At 36.7% G+C, this 25049-nt stretch overlaps 1 protein-coding gene across 3 annotated transcripts; it reads right to left on the bottom strand.

The window, feature by feature from the left end:
• Positions 1–1554: 1554 nt before the first annotated feature.
• MS4A13 (membrane spanning 4-domains A13) lies at positions 1555–23712 on the bottom strand. Of its 3 annotated transcripts, XM_025357799.1 has the most exons (7): positions 23523–23712; positions 20892–21004; positions 18764–18904; positions 13047–13103; positions 11995–12114; positions 7935–8030; positions 1555–1748 (listed from the first exon to the last, which is right to left on the bottom strand). In XM_025357799.1, exons 2-7 carry the CDS (start codon positions 20940–20942, stop codon positions 1692–1694), a joined length of 522 nt encoding a protein of 173 aa, XP_025213584.1. In that variant the 5' UTR covers positions 20943–21004; positions 23523–23712; the 3' UTR covers positions 1555–1691. The 3 variants fall into 3 exon arrangements, with proteins under 3 accessions (XP_025213584.1, XP_025213585.1, XP_025213586.1); XM_025357800.1 differs by lacking the exon at positions 11995–12114; XM_025357801.1 differs by lacking the exons at positions 11995–12114; positions 13047–13103.
• Positions 23713–25049: the final 1337 nt, after the last annotated feature.

Consider the following 25049-nt stretch of genomic DNA (forward strand, 5'->3'; position numbering starts at 1 on the left):
AAACTAGGGGATTATTTTAGATTTCTTCACACCTCATGTTTAATCAGCCAGTAAGGCTAAAAGTTACCACGTTTCATTGCTTCTCTGAATCACTACAATAATACTTCATTTTTCCCTCCCACAATCCAGTTGCTTTAATCAAATTTATACTTTCTATCGCATTTTCCCATATTTCATACTTCTTTTCAATGAATCCAAGCCTGTAATTTTCCTATTGAAATACTTTCCAATGGCCCCCCACTGTCTGCAAAATTTAGTTCAATACTTTAGTATTAACTTTTTGGTGATTTGACTTCTTTATTATCTGACCTCCCCCAATCTCTCCAGCTTTCAGTCTTGACTTCCTCCTCCCTGTCATTAGATTTTAATATATTTATTTTAGCTGTGATCTCTCCCACATTTCTAATAAGCTAAAATTTTCTATTCAAAATGTCTTCCTACCTTTCTGCTTGGTAAACTACTAATCCCCTGCTGAGGGGTCTTTCATAAAACTTTATTCCTCTTATTTCACATCTGAAGGATTATTTCTTCTGTCTTATTTCTACTTTTTTATACTCTTAATTTATATGTCATACATAGTCTTAATTTGGTAGCTGTTTGTTTCCTCCCCTAAAATAAAGTCTTCTTGTCATCAGGTCCCTTATTAATTGCTGATACTCCAGAGCTTAATATATTATTCATTGGCATACAGTAGACAATCTGAAAAAAAAATGAGCTAAGCGCGGAAATTCTTAGAATCAAGTAACCTCAGTTTACAGCGTTAGATAGCAATCAGTGAAACATCTTTCTGAAGTAATGTTCCATATTAGAAGAGAGGGTGAACTGAATTCAGAACAGATTTCTAGAAAATTCTCCTTATTGTGGAAAAACAGTCTGTCTGCTTTGAAAAGCAGTTGAACAGATGATCCAAACAATGATAAGAAGAAAGAACCAAGGGGAAAGAAAGATAAGAAAGATAGCAGATATGTTCAGGGCAGAAAGGAACTGTAAATAAGGAGAAGAGAAGTCAAAGAACAGTGAAGGAAATATGAATTAGAGGCCTTTTGATTCATACTTTGTTAAAGTAGAAGCAGTTAAAGTAGAAGAACTCAGACTGTAAAATGTGCTTTCTACTTGTACGGACATAAGTATTTAAAGTTTCCCTGTGAATTATATGGCATCATGGCCAAAGTCTTTATAGCCTTCACTCTAGAGATAATAATGAATCTTTTTGACAGTCTCTTACAAAAGCTCTATTATGGAGAGTTGAAAGCTATTCAGAGTACCTAGATAACAAATTCATTCTGTAATAATCTCTTTTAAATGCAGGTTGCCAGGTGGAGGTTGCTAGAGGGAGGGTGCTAAGTGAAAATACTATATAAACTGCATGCTTTTAATAAGTGGTTATGGTTCTCCTATCCAGGCTGCTGCCACTGGACTGTGTAAGTTCCCTCAATAAATCCTATGTTTCATTCAAAAAAAAAAAAAAAATAAAAAAAATAAATAAATAAATAAATAGGGAAAAGCTTTCCCCTTGCAGCCTAGAAAAATATGAGCAGAGACATTTTTGAATACTGAGGAGAAAAATTCACCTTGTTTGTATTTTATTTTGCACAAAGTCTGTAGGCTCGTAACTGCTTTGTTATACAGGGATATCATTAGGACCCACATCAGGCATCAGCAACAGCAAAATTCTCACATTTCTAGGGTTGTTAAAAAGTGTTCTCAGCTTCCTCAACAACAGATGTAAGATCACTTTGTCTTCGAAACTGGAAAAAAAAGCAACCTCTTACAAATCATATCATGTTTCTTAAAATTATACAACTAATAAATAGGTCTTTTTCTTTAAAAATACAGGCAATACTGATATTTATAGAGAAAAATCTTAAAGTATCGTATTTCTGTCCCATTCCTATTTCAACCTTCTTTCTTCCTTTCTTTCCCTCCCTCTCTCTCACTTTCTTTCTTTCTTTCTTTCTCTCTCTCTCTCTCTTTCTTTCCTTGCTTTTTTTTTTTTTTTCCCCAAGGTCTTGCTCTGTCGCCCAGGCTGGAGTGCAGTGGTGCGATCTCTGCTCATTGCAACCGCCTCTCTCTCAGGCTCAGACTCAAGCAATTCTCATGCCCCAGCTACCCGAGTAGTTACGATTACAGGCCTGTGCCACCCTGCCTAATTTTTTTTCTGTTTTTAGTAGAGATGGGGTTTCACCATGTTGACCAAGCTGGTCTTGAACTCCTGGCCTCAAGTGATCCTCCTGCCTCAGCCTCCCAAAGTGTTAGGATTACAGGTGTGAGCCACCATGCCCAGCCTTCAACCTACTTTCTTAATTTCTGTTGGATCACTTGTATCTTTTGGTATACCTTCAAACTTTTATAATAAAAGTAACCATAGTCTTCTTGAACATAAATCTTAATAGATGCCAGCACCCTATCCTCTCATGACATTTCTCACCTATTTCCTATTCCTTTCCTTCAAGGTAATGGTCATTTTGACTTTTAGATAAGGTCATCAATCCTGTCAATTTTTTTTTCTAGTTTCATCAACTAAGCTTGCATCCCTAAATGCTATAAGTTAGCTTTAGTTTTACCTGGTTTCAAAGTTCATATGAATGGAGATTTTAAAACTATGCATTCTTTTGAGTTTTCACACTCAACATTTTATTTGTGAGATCTATCCATGTTGTTAAGTGCTGGTATAGTTCCTTTTAATCAGCATGTCAAATTTCAATAAAGTAATACACCTCAACTTATTCACCACTCACCCACCTGTGTTGTTTCCACTTTGGGGACACTATGAATAATACTGCTCTCTATATATTCCTGGAAGTTTATCTGAATGCATAAGGGCAAACCTTTCTGTTGGTTATATACCAAAGACTGAGATTACTGATCACAGGGTATGCACAGTTTAATTTTTAGTAGGTAATGCCCAAAAGGTTTTAAAAATTGTTGCAATAACTTATATTTCAACCAGGAGTGTGAGAGATATTTCTTTTATCCATAATCTTTGCTATCTGTTGGCATCATCAATATTTTGAAATTCAGTCATTCCAGTAGGTATTTTAAAACATCTCATTGTCATTTTTTAAATGTTATTACAATGAACAGATTGATATCTGACATTTTGTTATTTGTTTTATATGTGTCTCATGTGTTTTATTTTCCTTTTTTTTTTTTGTTTTTGGTGAGATAGGGTTTTGCTCTGTCACCCAGGCTGGGGTACAGTGACATGAATACGGCTCATGGAAGCTTTGACCTCCTGGGTTCAAATGATCCTTCCACCTCAGCCGTTCAAGCAGCTGGGACCACAGGCATGTAGCACCATGCCTGGCTAATGTTTTTATTTTTATTTTTTTTGTAGAGACGAGGTCTCGTCGTGTTGCCCAGGTTAGTCTTAAACTCCTAGGCTCAAATGGTCCTCCTGAGTTGGCCTCCCAAAATGCTGGGAATATGGCTGTTAACCAACCAAGCCTGGCCATTGTGTTCTTTATTTTTTTAAAATTAAACATACTTTGTGTATGTTAATTCCCTTATTTTTAAGCTGTTATATTTTTAGCTTTCTTAATCACTAAATAAGTACCCTAATTTATCACAGACTACTTCAGATGAATGCTAATTCAATTCCAGTAAAATACAGCAACTTTATTCCCATATAACTCATTCCCTTTCCTTTTCTTTGAGCTATTATTGTCATATATTCTATCTATATATATTATATAACTACCAATATGGTGTTATAATTACTGCTTTTATGATCTTATCTTTTAAAATTTAAGATAAAAATGGAGAAACTATCTATTGAAGAAGGGTTAGCAAGCTATGATACATGGACCAAATCTAGCCCACTGCCCATTTTTGTAAATAAAGTTTTGCTGGAACAAGCCATATCCATTCCTGTATGTATTGTCTATGAATACTTTCATGCTAAAAAGTGGAGCTCAGTAGTTATGACAGATGGAATTAATGTTACTAATAACACGACCTTAAATTAAGGTAATCATCCTGGATTACCTGGGTGAGCCCAATGAGATTAATGCAACTGTCTTTTAAATCAGTTAACAGAAAAAAGCACAAAAGATGTATTTATACATCTTTTGTTAATTCATAACCACCTACATAATTATTTTTACTGGTACTTTTTTATTTATTCATGTGCATTTGAGTTTCATCTGATGTCACTTCTTTTCAGTCTAAAGAACTTCCTTTAGTGTTTCTCATGAGGAATTTCTGCTAGCAACACGTTATTCATCTGTGTGTGTCTCTATTTCACCTTCATTTTTGAGTAGTTTTAAAGGATAAAGAATTCCTGCCTGGTTTACCTCATGTACTTTAATATCCCATCCATTGTTTTGGATGAGAACCCAGCTTTTTTTTTTTTTTTTTTTTTTTTTTTTTTTTTTTTTTTTTTTTGAGACGGAGTCTCGCTCTGTCGCCCGGGCTGGAGTGCAGTGGCCGGATCTCAGCTCACTGCAAGCTCCGCCTCCCGGGTTTACGCCATTCTCCTGCCTCAGCCTCCCAAGTAACTGGGACTACAGGCGCCCGCCATCTCGCCCGGCTAGTTTTTTGTATTTTTTAGTAGAGACGGGGTTTCACCGTGTTCGCCAGGATGGTCTCGATCTTCTGACCTCGTGATCCACCCGTCTCGGCCTCCCAAAGTGCTGGGATTACAGGCTTGAGCCACCGCGCCCGGCCGAGAACCCAGCTCTTAATATTATTGTGGTTCCCTTGTATATGAAGAGTCTTTTTTTTTCCCCGCCCCCTCCGCTGCTTTCAAGATTTTCCTTTTTATCAGTTTGACATGGAGGTGTCTAGGAGTGGATCTCTTTGTGTTTATTTTACTTGAAGATCCTTGAGCTTTTTGGATGTATTGAATATTTTCCATGAAATGAGGGGAATTTGGGGCCATTATTTCTTTAATTTGTTTCTGGTACTCCCCATTTTTATGGGACTCCCACTATACGTGAGATGGTATCTCAGAGGATTTTGAGGTTCTGTTCAGTTTTCTTCATTTTCTTTTTTTTCCTGTTCTTTGGACTGGGCAATATCTGTTTTGCTATCTTTATATCTGTTTATTTTGTCTTTTGTCAGCTCACCTCTGCTCTTGAGTTCCTCTAGTGGGTTTTTCATTTCAATTCTTGTATTTTTAAACTCTAGAACCTCCATTGGGTTTTTTATAATTTCTGTCCCTTTTATTGACTTTTATTTGATGAATCATTGTTGCCATCTTATAATTCTTCAAACATATTTACTAATTTTTGAAGCCTTTTTTGTTAAGTCCAACATTTATCCTTTCCTTGCTCCAAGACACTATGTCTGTTAAGTGTTGTTTTGAACTCTATGGTTAACTATTTCCTATTATTTGCATATTTTTGTTGTTGAAAACTGGACATTTTAGATAATATAGCAATTTTAGATTCTGATTGCCTCATTTCCCAGGAGTGGTGGTTATTGCTAACCACCAGTATCTTGGAATACTAGAAGTCCTAACTCCCAATACCTTGGAATATGACTGTATTTGGAGATAGGGTCTTTTAAGTGGCAGTGAAGTTATAATAAGGTAATTAGAATAAGCCCTAATGCAATATGACTGGTATGCTTAGAGGAGACTAGGACACAGACACATAAAGGGAGAAGACCATGTGAAGACACAGGAAGAAGACAGCCAAGTGAAAGCCAAGGAGAGAGGCCTCAGAAGAAATTAACCCCGCCAACACCTTAATCTTGAACTTCTAGCCTCTAGAATTGTAAGAAAATAAATTTGTTGTTTAAGCCACAGTTTGTGGTGCTTTGTTATAGAAGCTCTAGGAAAGTATTAGACACCTTGAGCCAGTAGGACTTCTACCCTTTCCTAATGAATCAGTGTAGCTTGAGCAGTATATTCAAAGTTGAGGCTGCCCCAGCTTTTACTTTATTTTTGCAAGGCCTCTTGTTCAACCAAGGGCTCACTACGACCTTCTCCAGTCTCATTAGTATGTGTATAGCTTTGCACATATTTATATTCTTCCAGACTGCAGGGGAAAAGTAGGAAGTTATCAAGGTCCACTGTGGCTGTCCTGTTCTTCAGATTTCTCTGTTGAGTTTCTGGTAGGTTGCTAGTAAATTTTTTGCCCCAACAAGTATTGTGATCATGGTCAGGCTAGGAATGACATTGGCCTTACCTGCTTGTTTGCCACTGGGATTATGGTTGTTTTAATAACCCTCTTGGTCATGGAACTTTCTGAGCTCTGTTCCAAATAAAACTAGTCATCTCAAGCAGTGAGGCTGCTGGGTCTAACAGTCTGACCCACCAAGATAAACTTCTGCATAATGGAATCTGAGGGTGGGGTGGCATATTAGTCTGTTTTCACACTGTTATAACAAACTTGTCAAGACTGGGTAATTTATAAAGGAAAGAAGTTTAATTGACTCACAGTTCCATATGGCTGGGGAGGTCTCAGGAAACCTACAATCATGGCATAAGGCAAAGGGAAGGCAAGGACCTTTTTCACATGGCAGCAGGAGAAAGAAGAGTGAGTGAATGAGGAACTAGCTAAACACTCATAAAACTATCAGATCTCATGAGAACCCACTCACTCTCATGAGAATAGCATGGGGAAAACTGCCTCCATGATCTAATTTCCTCCCACCAGGTTCCTCCCTCAACACCTGGGGATTGCAATTCAAGATGAGATTTGGGTGGGGACACAAAGCCTAACCATATCAGGTGGGAAGAGTGGGAACAGTCCCATACTAACATGCCACAGACATCCACTGTTCTTACTGAGGTCGAGTAGATTTTCTTAAATAAATACTTTGCAAGTTCTTGTATGCTTGGTCAACTTCCTGAATCTTTAGAAGGTTGTTTATTGATAATTTTGTTCAGTTTTATAATTTCATTTTTGGGGAGAGTTACCATGTCCCCAATCAGCCATTCTGGAAATGCAACTCATTCTCTCTCTTCAGAAATCCTTTTACCATATAGTCTTATAGTTGTTTCTATATTTCAATCAGTTGTTGATCACAGTAGTTTTCCTTGACCATCCTACGTAAAATAGTCTTGCCTTATCTCCTTACTTTGCTTTATTTTACTTCATAACATTTTTCAGTTCTTGACATTTTATATTTTTATGTGTTTGTTTATTGCCTATCTCCCCCAATGGAATGCAGACTCCCTAATGGAAAGGACACTGTTTTGTTGATCATTGCATCCTTAGTGCCTATGACAATGCTTAGCAAATAGCATGCTCTCCATAAATATTTGAGAAAGAATGAATGAATGTTAGATATGTAGTCTTTTAAGCTTGTGAGAAAATAATCATTCTCATAAACTTTTGTGAGTTGTTATAGCATTTTGGGATGTTGTTACACTTGATTCTGCAATTACATTTCTAGGAATCAACCACCTAAAGAAATAGTGGTCTTGTGTGCAAAAATATTTATACTTAAGTGTTCACAGCATCATTGTTTATAATTTAGAAAAAACTGGAAACTAAGCTACATATGCAGTAATGAGGGAATGTTGAATACTAAGAAAAACAATCAAGGTAATAAAAGGCGTTATTTAGATATGTTTTGTAATGGAAATATATTTCTAATCATTGCAAAAAATGCATATGACAAAACAATGTGAATATAATACATATAATTAGTAAAAAAGAAAATGTGTGTGTATTGGTCTTTTTTTTGTATAGAATTGGATGTGTGGATATCATGAGAACTATATTAAGGAAACAATCACTTTTTACTCTATATGCTTTTTACTTTTAAATTTAGCCTCATGTAATTACTTTTATAATTTTATGTTTTCTATTTATAAAATAATATTAATAAAAAATAAAGGCAATATCACACATTCCGTTCATATTAGTTCTAAATATTTTTCATCATCTCCTCATTTGTATTTGTATTCATCTCCTCATAGAGTGTAGTTACTAGAAATCAACATCTTTTGATTTGCCAGAGAGTGGGTAAACACTTACCAAATTGGAACAGCTACATATTGAGTATGTAAGTGCAACAGAAAATTCCAAAGGGTAGAAGAACAGTAAAATACGTGATACTTCCCTCCCAAGTTTCTATAACCAAAAAACAGGGAGAAATCTTATGTTATTATCTTTAGTGAGGGCCAACATGATCATGGAAGGAGCTACTGGTATGAGAGTCAAAAAAAAAAAAAAAAAAAAAGAAGAAGGAAAATAAGAACAGATAAACCTTTCACCATTTGAGTTCCTTAGACATTTCTACTCCTTTGCCCTCTGCTACACTTTCCCTAGCTTTCGGTTCCTCAGTTCAGCATCTGTGGTTTCTGTATTTGATCTCCATTGCTTAGCATTCTTGTCTCACTCTGACAGCTTTTACAGAATCGCTGGCACAGCTCTCTATCTAAACTCTTCAGTTACTAAGATTTGACTCTTCTGTCTCTAATGATAAGATGACCACCAACAGATTTATCAAGCAATCCTTTTCTATTAAAACAGCTATTATTAATGACAACCCTTTGTAAATTTACATACATGGTGATAAAACTCTCACATACATATTGCTCTAATATCATTTAAAATGAGTAATAAATTCAAAAAGAGTTCAAAGAACATTTAACTTGGAAGCATAAGGTGATTGTGACTGCTGGGATCAATCTGGGATAAACAGATTCCCTTCTGTTGCTATCAGAAAGGTATTTTCAACCACAAATCTGATTGGTTAGTTATATGAATAATATTGGTGCTCATCCTGAAAATGTGGGTTTTGTGCTGGCTGTGGAAAGACAAGAATGATACTCAGATCTAGAAAGAATGACATCATAATTATCTCCCCTTCAATTCCTTCTCTAACTCTTCCTCCTCCTTCTTTGTTGGGTTTATTTAACATCTTTTATATTCAACAAACTATCTGGTAGTAGGAATTAGATGATAGGAATGCAATGACACATAAAAACTTCCTGATTTCTTAGAGTTTATAATGAAGTAGAAGAGACAGAAAGATAATATAAGGTACCATATAAAATGGATAAAAACTTGCTCAGTCATTATAGGGGACAGGAGGGACAGGAGGTTCACTCCAAGCTATTACTCTCTGGGAAGGCTTCATAAAGTGGTAGGAACTTTGAAATAAGGGTAGGACTGAGAAAAACGAAGAGAGGAAGCAGCATTCTAGGCAACTTTAAATTTTTATTTGCTTGTGTCCTTGTAACCTATCTTGTTTCAGAAAGAGTTTAATAGCATAAATTAAAAATGTGACAAAATAATTAAAAAATTCAGACATAAAATAGAACCAACAGTAAAGTTAAAATATATATCAGAACAACCTATGGTTTTTAATGTGAGAACAAAACTGAATGTAAGCAATATAACGTTTTGAGAATTATAGTGTTCATTCATATATGGTATAAACAGGAAGATAAGGAAAAGATGTAGAAGGTTTGAAATACCAAGGTAAATAATTTTGATTTAATTTTGTTGGCAGAAATCCACAGTCATAATCATAACATTTTATCTAGAAAGTACTTGGGACTTCTTAGCTGACAAGACTGTGAAAAGTCATTTTGCCCATATTCCTTATTTTTTTATTTTTTTATTTAATTTTTTTTGAGACTGAGTATTGCTCTATCACCCAGGCTGGAGTGCAGTGGCGCGATCTCAGCTCACTGCAACCTCTGCCTCCCGGGTTCAAGCGATTCTCGTGCCTCAGCCTCCTAAGTAGCTGGGATTACAGGTGCCCTCTGCTATGCCCAGCTAACTTTTGTATTTTTAGTAGAAACGGGGTTTCACCTTGTTGTCCAGGCTGGTCTCAAACATCTGATCTGAAGTGATCCACCTGCCTTGGCCTTCCAAAGTGCTGGGATTACAGGCGTGAGCCACCTCGCCTGGCCTCATATTCCTTAATTTATATGAGAGTTCTATTCTAAAACTCCCTCCCTGACTGAAAGCAGCAAAAGGTCAGCCAGATCAGCTCAAATGTGAAAACAACCTAGGAAACACACACACACACACACACACAGAGAGAAAGAGAATGAATGAGTCATGAGTCCCTGGCAGATGATGTAAACTGTAAGCTTCTGGACCCAGCTTAAGTCAGTAAGTGACCCTTTTTGCCTTAAATCAAGTTGGATTTTATTTCCTGTTACTTAAAACCAAGATAACCCTAATTAATACATACTTAAGAATAAGCAATATTTGGTAATTATAAAGACAGTAGAAAGAGAGATGAGGTATTATGTCAAGGTTTTGTGTGTAGGAGATTGAAACGAGGGAGTCTTGCAGTGTATACCTTTGAGGAGGTAAGTAATTTCCATTTTCTATCTGTTGAGTTTGATACGATAGTGATAGCAGCATAGCCAAGTAGAAAAGTCAAGCTAGCTTTTAAAACAACAGGCCAGGAGTTTGGAAGAAAGAACAGAGCAGTTAACTGGCAGGCATTTTCTTCATTTTACACAAAAGAAAACTTAGAAACAGGTAAGTTAAGAAACTTTTCCATGGGTTTACACACAGTGAGTACTGAGGATAGTATTTAAATAAGTGCAATCTGATTCTGGAATCTATAGTATTAACCATTTTGCTACATGAGGAGTATATTTCAGATTCATGCACTTTTCTGATGCTGCCTGGGAACACTGATAACTTGATGAGTTTGTAGATTTAGCCAAGACCCTTGCTTATGTTAGAAAAGTTGGCATGTAAAAGTCCTGTAAAATGTTGGCGGCCTTAACAAGTGTAAGTACATAATTCTATAATGGCCCTAGAAAAAGATGGTGGTTTCGAGATACAAGTCTAATATACAAGTTCATTTTGTGTAACTAATCACAGCAAACTTGTGCTGAAACTTGTGATTTTGAGAGACTGTAAAACTGGTCGTTATTACTGAGTTCAGATCAGATAAATACAGACTACAATGGTTTCTCACACTGACTGCAAAAGGCAATCCTTGGCAATTATGCCATATTAAACTGATAATTAAAAGTTTATGAATAAGAATGGTGACATATAACTTGAAACAATTATGCACTTAATAACTTAAGTCCTCCTTCCTTATTATCTGCCCTCAAAATTAGAACTAAAGATTTGTAGATTGAATGTTCAGGGCAACCGGACAATTTTCTTACAATTTATAGGGAAAATCTGGTCCATGTTTGTTTACATAATCACTCATTACAGATAATATATTTTGGAGAATTACTGCATTTTTCTCTTATTATCTCACTGTCCTCCAGGGTTTTGTTCTCCAGGTTTGAGTTCTTTCCTCTGACGTCCCCCTTAATAACATGTCACAGGTATGGAGAGAAAGTATGTAGGGGAGGAGGAGGAAGTTTATCCTTCACTTGCAAGGACGCTTCTACTCATTACTGAAATTGTTATTTGTTTTGTTCTGTTGGTCAAACAAGGTGTTTCACTCCAATTTGTCCTTATGTTAAATGTGATATTTTGTATTAGCTTTGCTAAGGTCTTTTGCTGCACTAATATTCTATGATTCTGAATTTAAAGCCAATATAATTAAAATAAACCTATTGTGTTATCAGTAAAGATCTTCACAGTTACTGGAGAACTAAATGGAAACAAGTTACGTTTATTTATATTTAGCATTTTTGGCCTTAAAGCAAAATTCGTGTAAGATGCAAAGATAGGCTATGTATGAAAGCTCTATGTTAAGCCAGAAATTGCTAGATGTCTACAATTGGAACCGTATGTGTCAGTAGCAGAATTCTTTTGTTTATTTGCAAAATGGTTCTATGGTCCCAGATTATACTTTTCTTGTATTAAGAGAATCATTAAGTGACTCTGTGCCTGATACATAGACACTTGCCACTGAAGTTTTCAAATTTTTACTCACTTTAATTCAGCAAGTCAAGAATTCAAACATTCTCTTTATATTTACTAAAACTCATAGCCTAGAATTTTTGATTTAAAAATTTCAATCAAGAACTCACTACTAAATCAAAGAATTTTATGAGGACCAATAAAAGCCTCATCTTACCTCCTAAGATTTCAAAATTATTAAAAAGAATAATTTAAAAATTAATATGTTCCCATAGAATTGGTCACTTACTGCTTGTCCATAATTCCTGTATGATGGAGAATTGAAATGAGACAACTCTATTATTGTTAGAGTTACTGCAGTAATTGTAGTTATTATGCAGAAGATGTTCATGATTAAAGTACATATAATCTGAAAAGGAGACAGAAGGTAAATTTATTATATTCAGAATAAACATTTTGGTGTAATCATTTGCGTGGCTGAAAAAAGTCATCTAGTTAAAACTTTGATCTAGTTTCTGAAGTCTTAGAAGTATTAAGTCTTAAGAAAACATTTTTCTAATTTATATAAAGCCCAGTTAATCTGGAGGAAACATTGACACCATCAGTCCATTAATCATTATTCTTCCATTTAGGTTAAAAAGTATTGTATTTTTCAATGTTATAAGTCATTTGGAAGAAAGCATATAAGATATGATTTGGACAAAAGTGGTTCCACTGTAAGAAAAAAAAGAAAATGGAAAATGACTGCTTGTGGAAATAGGAGTCAGCTGATAAAATTTTAATCCTGGGTTTTCATTACCTACGGAAATCTATCAATATCTTCAGACATCAGATTTTATCTGTAAAATTATGAGGGCAGACTAATTTCTAAGGTATGTTTAGCTCTCAGATTCTAAAGTGTTCTTCCCAGTATCTATCCACCTATACCATGCATGGATCTTTAATCTGGACCAATTTCCTACTTCATTACAAGATACAATCTTGTTCCCAAATTGGATAGTTCAGAAAATGAAGTTTTACAGTAGTATAATGTCTATATCTAAAGGCATTAGGTTCTATTACATTTTTTAATTATAAAGTTTATACAATGTTAAAAGGTAGAACATCAAACAAAATAAAAACTATATATACATTTAGAAACCTATACATAATCATGATTTAACCAATACAGTGTATTTGTCTACATTAAATTAGGTTCTTCTAGATTCATTCCTAATTTCTTCATTTATTTTACAGGTAGCGTAGATTCCTTCATTATTTAGACATTATATTTTCATTAAAACTTAATATTTAGCTTTGTGATAAATAATTTCTAGAGATACCACAAACATTTCAACTTACTGCAGATCGAGTCGGATACCTTGTTACTCCTATTATGAAGACTCCTGCAATGATAAACTGGATATAAAAACATATTTATAAATACTCATTGATAGTGCTTACCAATTTAGAATGTACTTTTAACAACTCTCTTCTAAGTCAATTATTTTAAGAATGCTAATAGTAACAAAATACACAGAAGTTTTAGTAGATGGGTCAGGACAAATTTAGTAGTAATACACTGAAAGGTAATAGTAGAGTCAGTCATAACAGAAACATATAGGGGACAGTAGGCAGATTCACATTGTGATAATATGCCAGACAGCCTAAGCAGTCCTGAACTGGGAACCAAGATTGCTTTTATGTGTATGAGATACATCATATATAAGTCATTTGATTATTGCTTTTAATGTTATCCTTCCTAATGAGATGATGCCACTAATTATGATTAATATGTACATATCCAAATATGGAAAAAGTGGTTCAAGAATCTATTCCACATTGTGATGGTACAAAATATGCAGTCTCTTATGAGATTTGTAGTCCTTATTAAGGTAATGGCAGAAATTCATGCCTTTGCCTTTGTTTTTTAAAACGGAAGTTCCATTATTTCCTGTCAGGAAGTCTATCTACTTCCAAGAAGTATAAAACTATGCCATATTGTTTGAAGATGGGTTGCACAATTTCCTCAAAGTATTCCTTGTCTTATTTGTTTTAGTGATAAAACACTAAAGAGCCAAGTCAAAGGCTATTTTTGTCATGCTATACACTATATGTAGGAAGCCCAAACCTGAAGCTTACAAACTTCCCATGGATAATTTTAAATCTGTATGTTCAGCACTTCATTCCACAACAAAAGCTGAGATTTCTAAGGAGGTACACAGTGAAGGTAAGAACTAGCTCAGAATTTAAGGTGAAAATATCTTGTGAATTTTGAATTAGAGTGCTCTCTAATGAGATTATCTTTAGATTACCATGTGTTTTACAAAATGCCTTTCAAAGGCATTTTAGGCTTAAGTGAGAAGTTTAGTATTAAATTACATTTAGTTGAAATTTTAGATAAGTTATCCTAGGAGTTAAATATACTATTTTTATAATGTGAGTGGCTAAACAGTAAGGAAAATGCATCATTTATTTGGATTTTATTGGAAAATCCACAGTTTTTCTCCTATTTTTTCCCAAGGCAGTGCTTTGACACATGTGACCCAGTGCATCATTTATCATTTATCACCTATGAACCAGTGCATTATTTGTGAGCCATGCATCCTTTATGAACCATGTATCATTTATCTGGATTTTGTGTGAAAATTCAGTATTTTTCTCCTATTTTTCAAGGCAATCCGTTGACACTTATGAGCTAGTGTATGTATAAAAGTGGGAGACCTCCTAGAGATCATTGTTTCTTCTAGTGATCACTCGCTGTCTCAATGGGCAGCCATATTGTATCCTACAGCCCTCATTCCATCTGTTTGAAGTGTGGGTTAAGTGGTTTCCTTGCTCATTATTGCTATCCAACCATTCTTTCTCCTCCACCTTTCAGTTACATGTCAGATTCTATAACTCACTATTCTTCATGGTTGAAGTAATCTATTGACCCCTTAGCCACTCTTCTTTCAGAATGAATTGACATTTTGACACGCTGATTCTCTCTCCAGCATCACTTAATATTTGGTGATATTTTTACACACACATACACACATACATATATGTGTATATATACATATCTATCTATCTATCTGATCTTTTGATATGGTTTGGCTCTGTGTCCCCACCCAAATCTTATGTTGTAGCTTCCATAATTCCCATGTGTTGTGGGCGGGACCCAGTGGGAGACAATTGAATCATGGGAGTAGGTCCTTCCCATGCTGTTCTTGCCATAGTGAATAAGTCTTATGAGATCTGATAGTTTTAAAAATGGCGGTTTCCCTGCACAAGCCCTCTCTATTTGCCTGCTGCCATCCACATAAGATGTGACTTGCTCCTCCTTGCCTTCTGCCACAATTGTGGGGCCTTCCCAGCCATGAGAAACTGTTAAGTTCAACAAACCTTTATCTTTTGTAAATTGCCCAGTCTCAGGTATGTCTTTATCAGCAGTGTGAAAATGGACAAATACAGTAAATTGGTACCAGGAGTGGGGTGCTGCTGAAAAGGTACCCGAAAATGTGGAAGTGACTTTGGAACTGGGTAACAGGCAGATGTTGGAACAGTTTGGAGGACTTAGAAGAAGACAGGAAAATGTGGGAAAGTTCGTAACTCCCTAGAGACTTACCAAATGGCTTTAACCAAAATGCTGATAATGATATGAAAAATGAAATCAAGGCTGAGGCTCAGATGGAAGATGAGGAACTTGTTGGGAATTAGAGCAAAGGTGACTCTTGTTATGTTTTAGCAAAGAGACTGGTGGCATTTTTCCCTAGAGATTTGTGGAACTTTGAACCTTGAGAGATGATTTAGGGTATCTGGTAGAAGAAATTTCTAAGCAGCAAAGCATTCAAGAGGTGACTTGGGTGCTGTTAAAGGCATTCAGTTTTATAAGGGAAGCAGAGCATAAAAGTTCAAAAAATTTGCAGCCTGACAATGTGATAGAAAAGAAAAACCCAATTTCTGAGGAGAAATTAAGCTAGCTGCAGAAATTTGCATAAGTAATAAGGAACTGAGTGTTAATTCTCAAGACAATGGGGAAAATGTCTCCAGGGCATATCCAAGGTCTTCATGGAAGCCCCTCCCATCACATGCCCTGAAGCCTAGGAAGAAAAAGTGGTTTTATGGGCCAAGCCTAGGGCCCCCGTGCTGTGTGCAGCCTAGGGACTTCGTGCCCTGCATCCCAGCTGCTTCATCTGTGGCTGAAAGGTGCCAATGTAGAGCTTGGGCCATGGCTTCAGAGGGTGCAAGCCCCAAGCCTGGGCAGTCCATGTGGTGTTGAGCCTGTGGTACACAGAAGTCAAGAATTGAGGTTTTGGAACCTCTGCCTAGATTCCAGATGCTATATGGAACTGCCTAGATGCCCAGGCAGAAGTTTGCTGCAGGGGCAGGGCCCTCATGGAGAACCTCTGCCAGGGCAGTGCAGAAGGGAAATGCAGGGTTGGAGCTGCCACACAGAGTCCCTACTGAGGCACTGCCTAGTGGAGCTGTGAGAAGAAGGTCACCATCCTCCAGACCCCAGAATGGTAGATCCTCTGATAGCTTGCACTGTGTGCCTGGAAAAGCTGCAGACAATGTCAGCCTGTGACAACAGCCAGAAGCAGGGCTACACCCTGCAAAGCCACAGGGGTAGAGCAGCCCAAGGCCATGGGAGCCCACCTCTTGCATCAGCATAACCTGTATGTGAGACATGGAGTCAAAGGAGATCATTTTTGAACTTTAAGATTTGACTGCCCCACTGGATTTTAGACTTGGATGGGGCCTATAGCCTTTGTTTCAACCAATTTCTCCCATTTGGAACAGCTGTATTTACTCAAGCCTGTACCCCCATTGTATCTAGGAAGTAACGAACTTGCTATTGATTTTACAGGCTCATAGGTGGAGGGGACCTTGCCTTGTCTCAGATGAGGCTTTGGACTGTGGACTTTTGAGTTAATGCTGAAATGAGTTAAGGCTCTGGGGGACAGTTGGGAAGGCATGATTGGTTTTGAAATGTGAAGACATGAAATTTAGCAGGGGCCAGGGGCAGAAAAACTCCCATTTTTTAAAACCATTAGATCTTGTGAGACTTATTCACTATCATGAGAAGAGCACAGGAATGACTTGCCCCCCCTCCCCCCCGCCATGATTCAGTTGTCTTCCACCAGGTCCCTCCCACAACACTTGGGAATTTTGGGAGCTATAAGATGAGATTTGGGTGGGGATGCACAGCCAAACCATATCATCTTTCTAGTACCTTGGGCTTGTGATTCTTGTTCTGTCCTCCAATCCCTGACTTCAAACTATCTTAGTCACTCACTCCCATAATCATTCTCTTGTCTTGGCTGTACCTTTCAAATCTTAATTTCAAGTATTCTACCTGATCACCACCTGCTATGTTTCTAGCTCATGCCCTCTAGTACTAAAATTTTAACAACCCTTTGACCCCACCTGGGTCCATAATCTGAGAACTTCAACTCTCTGTTAAATTCTTCTTTCCATCACTAACTTAAATTTCATGGCCAACCATTACAAACACTGCCCTATATCCACTTGCAAATGTTTTACACCTTTCTTGTTTTATTATAGTGGCACAACTAAACAAAAATCCTGATTGTTTTTATCCTATTGCATGCTTGCACTCATGCAGCTGACCATGGCCTGAGAAAGGCATACAACCCATATTCATATCCTGTTCCTAAACCTCAAGTGTGTCCTTAATGCTATATGAAAATAAAGCCACCTCTCTCCATAATCTGTGCACTCTCACTTTTCCTCGATGATTATTTCATATTCTCTCGCCTTTCCTCAGACAACCAAACCACTTCCCCATCCTCAGTCTCAGCTCATCATCTTGCTTAATTCATTGAGCTATTTGAAGTTACTGGGGAAAAAAAAAAACTTCCACAGGCTTCCAACATCCTATCAAAGAAAATTCTCCTTTCGCTCGCTTTCTCTGCCTTTCCCTCCTGTTTTTGTACTTTGAAACCATTTATAATTAGGTTGGATAATTCTTTATTGTGAGGAGCTGTCCTGTGAATCACAGGCTATTTAGCAGCATCTTTTGCCCCTGCCCACCTGATGTACACCTCCAGCTGTGAAAATCCAAAATATCTCCAGATATTATAAAATGTTCTCAGGGGCAAATCGCCTCTAGTTGAGAACCACTGCCCTAGATAAACTTTCTATGCTCCTAGCTATTTGTGCATCAAAATCCATCACCTCTTGCCTACACAAATACTTGATTCCAATACCCACCCCCATTTACTCATATCATCAATTTTCTTTCTTTTGGTTCAGTCCTCTCAACAAAGGATATGATGCTGTTTCTTTCAGCTCACAGAAACTAATAAGCAAACCCTCTCTGGAGCCAAATTTCCCCAGCTATCACCCCATTTCTTTATACCACATTAAAGTCCTTAAAGAAGCTGTCTGTTTGCTGTCTGTAATTCCTCTCTTCCTATTTTTTTTCTTACATCAACTCCAACCAGGTTTTTGCTTCGTAATTCCACTGAAACTACTTGTAAAATTTACTAGTGCACAGATCATACTGCCTTCCATATTGCTAAATCCAATGGTCAATTCGTAGTCCTCATTTTATTTGACAAAACAACAAAATATAATATAGTTGATCCTTCCTCATTTCTTCTAACTATTTCTTCACTTGGCTTCCAGGATGCTATACTCTCTAGGTTTTCCCCTACCTAATGGCTATCTAGAAACCACAGAAAAGTGTCAGTAATGAAAAATTTAGAAAATGAGTACTGACTCATTGGGTGAGGAGACTGAAGTGAAGATAATAAACATGCAAGTTAATCATGCTAATGGATATTATAGTTGAGATTCTTTGCCTTTCACATATCTAGGGACGAACTGCCCTGTGGCTGTCATTGTGTACTCCTGTTTCCATATCTCTTGAAACAGCACTTGTAAATTAAAGGTACTCAATATATATTTGTTGAAAAAAGGAATCTAACTTTGAATAAATTATCAACATGGGATTTAGTTACAACATAATTCTCCTGAAAACCTTGTTCAGAAACTGTTCCCTACCTTCTATTATTGGCATGAATATTATTTATTGTATGATTAAAGCAATATATATGTATTCTACTCACAAAAATTCCCCACAAAGTACATCCTGTTTTGTAAGTTATAGGTTCATATATTCCAAAGGATCCTTTAATTTGCCCCTTATACAAAACCAATAGGAAGTACCACATGAAAACATGAAAGATGCCAATCATAATCTGGATAGCCTGTGAGAAGAGAATGCTGTTAGTACCTAAATAATGTAATTTAAAACACAATTCCAATAAGTGTTAACTATAAGAAGCATTTAACACCTTTACAAATACAAAAGTAAAACAGCAATGCACTTAATAATGTATTTCCTGGATTGGTTATCCCAGAAAAAAGGATCAATCAGGAAGGACTGAGATATACCAAATAGGAATCAGTCATACTGAAAACAACAGGCTGTTCAATAATAGTAGCTCTGGTCAATTCTCCTGTAAGTTAACAGTTTGATTCTATCACTGGCTAGTCTCCCTACCTATCAAGTAATGGTATGAGAGGAGAATATTGGGATTACTTCAGAGAAAATGTGGTTACTAATCTACTATAATGCAGGAAGCCATAAATCCAACATTTTCTTGTACATTAGTAATTTATTAAAGATGAATCACTTTTTGACTTTTATAAAGGTTTGATTTATCTTTTCCTTCAAGGAGTACTTGGTATGATTTTTTTTCACAAGTATGCTGGAGTGAGGCATAATCCAACACAACAATACAGAAAATATCCAGAATGGACTTGCTTGAACTCTGTTTTCCCATTGGAGAGGGGAAGGAGTTTGAATAGGGGAGAATTATTACTCAACTCTAATTTGTAAGAAGATAATTATAAGCCCAGCAAATTTATTTCTGGATTTATATGTGAACTGATATTTCATATATTTAATCACATTTTTTTACTACTCTTTAAAAATGACAGAGGACACATAAATTTTGTTTTCATATAAACTTTAACAGAAAGCTATTCAATGTTTTAAGAGTTCCAGCTCTTTGCAAAGCAGGCAGTCTATGAAATATGTAAATGCAATTGGCTAACTTTAAAAAATACATTTTGGAGAAGTTTTTTTTTTTTAAGGAAAGGTCTCTTTTTTGGTAATGATCATGCATTTTTATAGATTTAGAATTTAAGGTTTCTCCTTGCATCAAATTTTCAAGAATGGTAATATTTCCAGAAATTCTTTGGATTTGTTTGGAGAAATATCCCCCACTAGGCTGCAAAATCTCATAGGGTCTGGAGTTTGTTTTTCTTCTTGCTTTATCACCAGCCTCTAATATGGTGACCAGAATAGAGAAGGCATCCAGCAAATACCTCTTATATAAGCATACTGGTGTCAAGAATCATGATTCCATGTGACTTTCGTAACTGTTAAAAAAGTAAGTGGGCTTGAAAAATACTCTTTTTAAATGATTGACTATTGTTTTATATAAGACTATGAAATATCTAATTAGCCAAAGCTTGTTAAGAACTGCCAGTGTGTGGAGAAGGACGAGATCGGTTTTCTTATTTAAAAATGATTCTTAATCTAGAGCCAATATGAGTTCCAGGAGGTCAGACCCGCCTACCCCCCGCCCCCAGGAAAAAAAAAATGCAAAGGATTGTGACATGTACATAATTCTGGGAAGAAGATTTAGAGGTTTCATTCCATGCCAAAATGGTCTGTGACCCCAAAGAAGTTAAGAACCTCTGCTGCACAGTCGAATAGGTGACTTAGATAATTGATCCATGCAACGTTCAAATTCAGAAGAAAAGTTCACATGAGTGGAAAAGTTTTCTCCCCTTTGGATGTGAAAAAGCATGATACTCATAATTCCTTGGTGTTTATTAAGAAAGCTAAACTATCACTTCACATGTTTATAACTTAATAGAAGAGACAAATTTATAATCATCCTATTGCATAGATGTAAGTACAGTACTCTCTTTTTTCCTTTTAAACCTTACTTGGATTTCTCTGTTATCCTGTGTGTGCTGGTTTAGTCTGTATACTTACATCTCAGCACATGAAAGAACATGAGATCAGTCAAAATTTGTAGAAGACAATCAACATTTGAAAAACATAAACTTTTACCCTTTTGATTTAACCAAGTCTGTCCCTCTTCAGATCCAATATATCCTTTAAAAAAATGAAAGAGTTCATAATCTTAAATTTAGTTAGTCAAAGTGAAATCTTACCCCTAAAACGAGAGAATTTGCTGTAGAGATTTTTGAATGAACACATGCCATACTGCCAGCATTTCCTCTAGATGGTTTTCTCTCTAACCTTTGGTGATATCTTTAGCAAACTTCTACAAAACAATACAAGGCACATATACATGATTTTCTTAGAAGAAAATACATGAGTTTGATCCTTTCCTTATTGTTCAGCCACCACCTCCCCAAATTCAGAAGCAATAGCCTTCTTCTTTCTAGGCCTTAATATCAGAGGCATCAACTTTCATCCACCTGTTCTGAATAACAGCCTTCATAACTGAAAAGTCTCTCTCTGTGACTAAAACATATCGGCATTTTACAGATATGATCTCTGAGTAGTAAATAGTGCCTACTGTTTACAGAGTAAACAGTAACAGAAATGATAAGGTATAAAGGATATCTAGGGAATAGTATTAGAGAATTTTCAGTAAAACTTTCAACAATTTATTTGCAATTCGTAATCAATTCAATGCAATCCATAGTGCCATGTTTGCATTTTCAAAACTAAATTCTTGTAATCATCAAATTCATCAAAAAGTGGGCTTGTGATTATTTTTTCTGACACATACCTGCTACTCAGTTATTTCTATATGAAAAGAATCTTTTATTCTATCAGACAACTTACTGAAGTTGCTCCCACAATGTTAATGTTAATGCATTTCCTGGTCTTTTTTTTCCCCTGTTATTCCTGCTTTTCTCTCTGTTGTTCAGATCATCTCCACATTTATATTAAGATAAAACCTGGCTATTAATTATATCCCCTTGTGGATGGTATTTATTTTTAGATCTGGAATTCTACATCTGCTAGTATGTCATGCTTATATAGGTCAATAGCTTGAGTCATGCCACCTCACTAACATGATCTTAAAATCTGAGACTTGATCTTTTCAGAAAGGAGGGAATTTGACCAAGTGACTTCTCATTCTCTGTACTTGTAAAATCTCATGACTTAATTATTTTAATAGGTCTTTGTTTTCTAAAATTGTTTTCTCAATGTCTCTTAATGCTATAAAGTGTAGAGACAGAAAAAACTAGTTAAGAATACAAGTTAGTAATAGCAACAGAGAGAAAACAATATGTTACTAACTGAAGTAAGCTTTATACATTCAAACACAATCTTTGAGAAATAAAGTATTTAGAAGCATAGACAATCAAAATTAATCACTTTGCTATGATTAAATAAAAAACCATAAAATTACAGAATCCATATAGAATAATAAGGAACAGCATATCTACATTGCTATTATTTGTCACTTTACAGAAAACAAGAAAATAAAAATAGGCCCTTTTATGTATACAATTGGCCCTCTGTTTCATCTGATTCAACCAATAGTGGATCAAAAATATTCAAAAAACATGCCAGTAAAAATACAAATGTAACCGTTAATGTGGTGTAACAACTATTTACATAGCATTTGCACTGTATTAGATATAAGTAATCTAGAGATGATTTAAAGTATAGGCGATTTGCATGTTACATGCAGATCCTACTCCCCTTTGTATTAGGGACTCGAGCACCCTTTGATGTTGGTATCTGCCCAGCAGATACGGAGGGATGACTGTATAGAAAATTCTTTTCACTTTCGTAGTTAACAGTGGAAGCACCATGAAGTGACTTGGGGAGCAGAATATCTGGCATCTCTGTAATCTCCATCAGACCCCTACTCAAACCACCCTAGGTTTGGTATTCCTAAAAAATGCCAATCAGAAAAAGAAAGTGGGGGTGTTCAAAATTCTCAGGTTAATTGATGGAAGGAAGAAACTAAGAAATACTACAACATATTCCTGCAATAAGTGATGGTTGGAATTCTTTTCTTTTTTTAAAATCAGTCTGTGTTTGAGTACTTTAAACCCAGTTAAGCATCCCATTATTTGTAAAAACAAATGAATAAAAGGAATCATTTATTTGTTTTTATTTTTTGGTGATCCTGTCACTAATCCAAAAGCAGCTGAGGAATGAGTACCCTAACCCTTACTCCCAACCCCATTCTTATCCCCTGAACTTGCTTTATATAGAAATTCTGAAATAGTCGCAGAAAGCTCTTATCTAGAAAACACTTCTCTATCTTTAGCATCTTTAGCAGGGATGCAACCCCTTGGCGCCTTCAGAATTAAGTCCAAATTCTTTAGCAGGGCACCTAAAGCCCTTCATGAACAGCTCCCCGCCCAGCTTGTTAACCTCATCCTGACCACTTCTCTGTTTCCTCACGAACAGCTCCCGCAGTAACCTTGTTTGGGAAGCCTACTCTGTCTCACAAGCCTGTTAGATGCCCCACTCCTTGTTCCCCCAACATTCTGAGCATAATTCCTACCACAGTGTGTTCTTTCGATTTTCAGGACTGGCTCCTAAGTCAATGGGAGCTCCCAGAAGTCAAGGAATTAATTTCTGTATGACCAAGGACAGTCCTGGGCTAGAACCCAGAGACTCAATACTGGATCAAATCAAGAATGGGGCGCGGGGTAGGGGTCGGGGTGCGTTAAGATCCAGATTCTGATGGAGGGAGGGAGATGATAAGAGAACAGGGAAGCTGTGGGGAGAGGAGCACCGTAATCAGCCTCCGAGTCCCTTTTGGCTTTTGACACGAAATCACTCCAGCAAAGCGACATCACTACCCTGCATTTTACTTATTCAAGGTTCCAAGAAGTTTCGGGGGGCGCTCGTCCAGGACCCAGACCAGGTTCTCACGCCAGCATCCGGGCCTACATGAAGAGGAAGATCCTGGTTGGCAACGCGCTCAGTGTCAGGTCCCCAGATCTCGCTGAGCTACCATCACAGGGATAGCCTGGAGCCCAGCACCCAGCCAACCCTCAGGCTCCTCAGGGAGTGAAGGTCTCCAATGGCAACGGTGTGCTCCTCCTGCGCCTGCGCACCCACTCGGGAACGGCAGGGGCGGAGGGAGTGTGTGTGCGCAGACTCACTAGGCCCCTGGCAGCCACGTGGTCAGACAACCGGTCAACTACATTTTGGTGTCTCTAGGAATGGTTTCTGCAAACCTCTGTTCTGAGATTGCCCATATTGGTGCATTTCTTATACACACACCTGCTGCACAGTGACCAGGATCACCGGGAAAAAGTCCGCCCTTCACCTTTTCTGTTTTCAAAGAAAAATTTTGACCACAAGTGCACTTTGAAGGTGCACTTTCGAGTGAAGTGGCGGAATCAATGGCTCACTTTTTTTTAATTTAAACATAAATAACCGAAGAAGGAAATTAGTGACGAGAGCAATACTTACCAAGACACCGGAAGGACTTTTTGATCCACTTGCTGAGGTGGGTTTCCCCTTTGGGTAATACATGGTGCCAGTTTTCTATCTGAAGTGTAGACAGTAGTTAACACAGTGTTTATGAAGAGGTCCTTTAGATGAGGAGTACAGACCATCCTCTTAGGCAGCTATCATGACTTATTGAGGCGTTTAAAGTACCTGGAGAACAGCTACTCAATGCCATTTCTCATTTATTCATGGAAAAATTAAATTGACATTGTGGAAAAGTTAAAATTCCAGCTTGTAATGTAAATTTTTAGTCAATGATAGCCAGTGCGTAAAACATGCAGAAAACAAGACAGATTTTTCTTTCATAAAGAAATTTACTATGCTTTCAACATCTTTATTTGCAAAAGCTAAATCATGAGTGTGTCTGAAAGCCATCGAGATCTTTTATTGCCTGAAAAATTAACTGTAAGCTGAGAAACTTTATTTTTAGTCTCACAGCTAGCTTCCTTACATTGAGACTCCAAAGTCCCCTCAAATCAAAGAAAAAAAAAAACCAGGCTCTTTTAAAGTCTTTACATTTTGTATTGGTCAGTATGTCGTTGAAGGTAATAGTTTTATTCTTAAGTAATATACCACTTGATTTTCTGGCATTATTATTTTTTTGTGAGTTTCTTCTCTATGAGCAGAGAGGGCTCTGATAATATTAAGCATTCTCTTTGCTGTAGAAAGAGGAACTGTGTCTTCAAGCCCAGGGTTATGGATTTTTTAGAATCCATAGTAGAAAGAGCCAGTTCTGATGAGATGGACCCCCGTTGTAACTTGCTGCCGTTATTTGTGAGAGAAGTGATATATTTCTTCATTTAAGATTTGGCCAATAGTCTCTGGAAATTATCATGGATTTGATCAGTGTTTTGGACTGGGAACAAAAT

This window comes from Theropithecus gelada, chromosome 14, assembly GCF_003255815.1.
Source record: "Theropithecus gelada isolate Dixy chromosome 14, Tgel_1.0, whole genome shotgun sequence".
Classification (NCBI taxonomy): domain Eukaryota; kingdom Metazoa; phylum Chordata; class Mammalia; order Primates; family Cercopithecidae; genus Theropithecus; species Theropithecus gelada.

Coding starts and splice junctions, on each gene's coding strand:
- MS4A13 (XM_025357799.1), bottom strand. CDS start 20,942: ATGGCATGTGTTCATTCAAAAATCTCTACAGCAAATTCTCTCGTTTTA. Junction 18,905..20,891: donor CAAATTCTCTCGTTTTAGGG/GTAAGATTTCAC, acceptor CTCTTCTCACAG/GCTATCCAGATTATGATTGG. Junction 12,115..13,046: donor GGTATCCGACTCGATCTGCA/GTAAGTTGAAAT, acceptor TCTCCTTTTCAG/ATTATATGTACTTTAATCAT.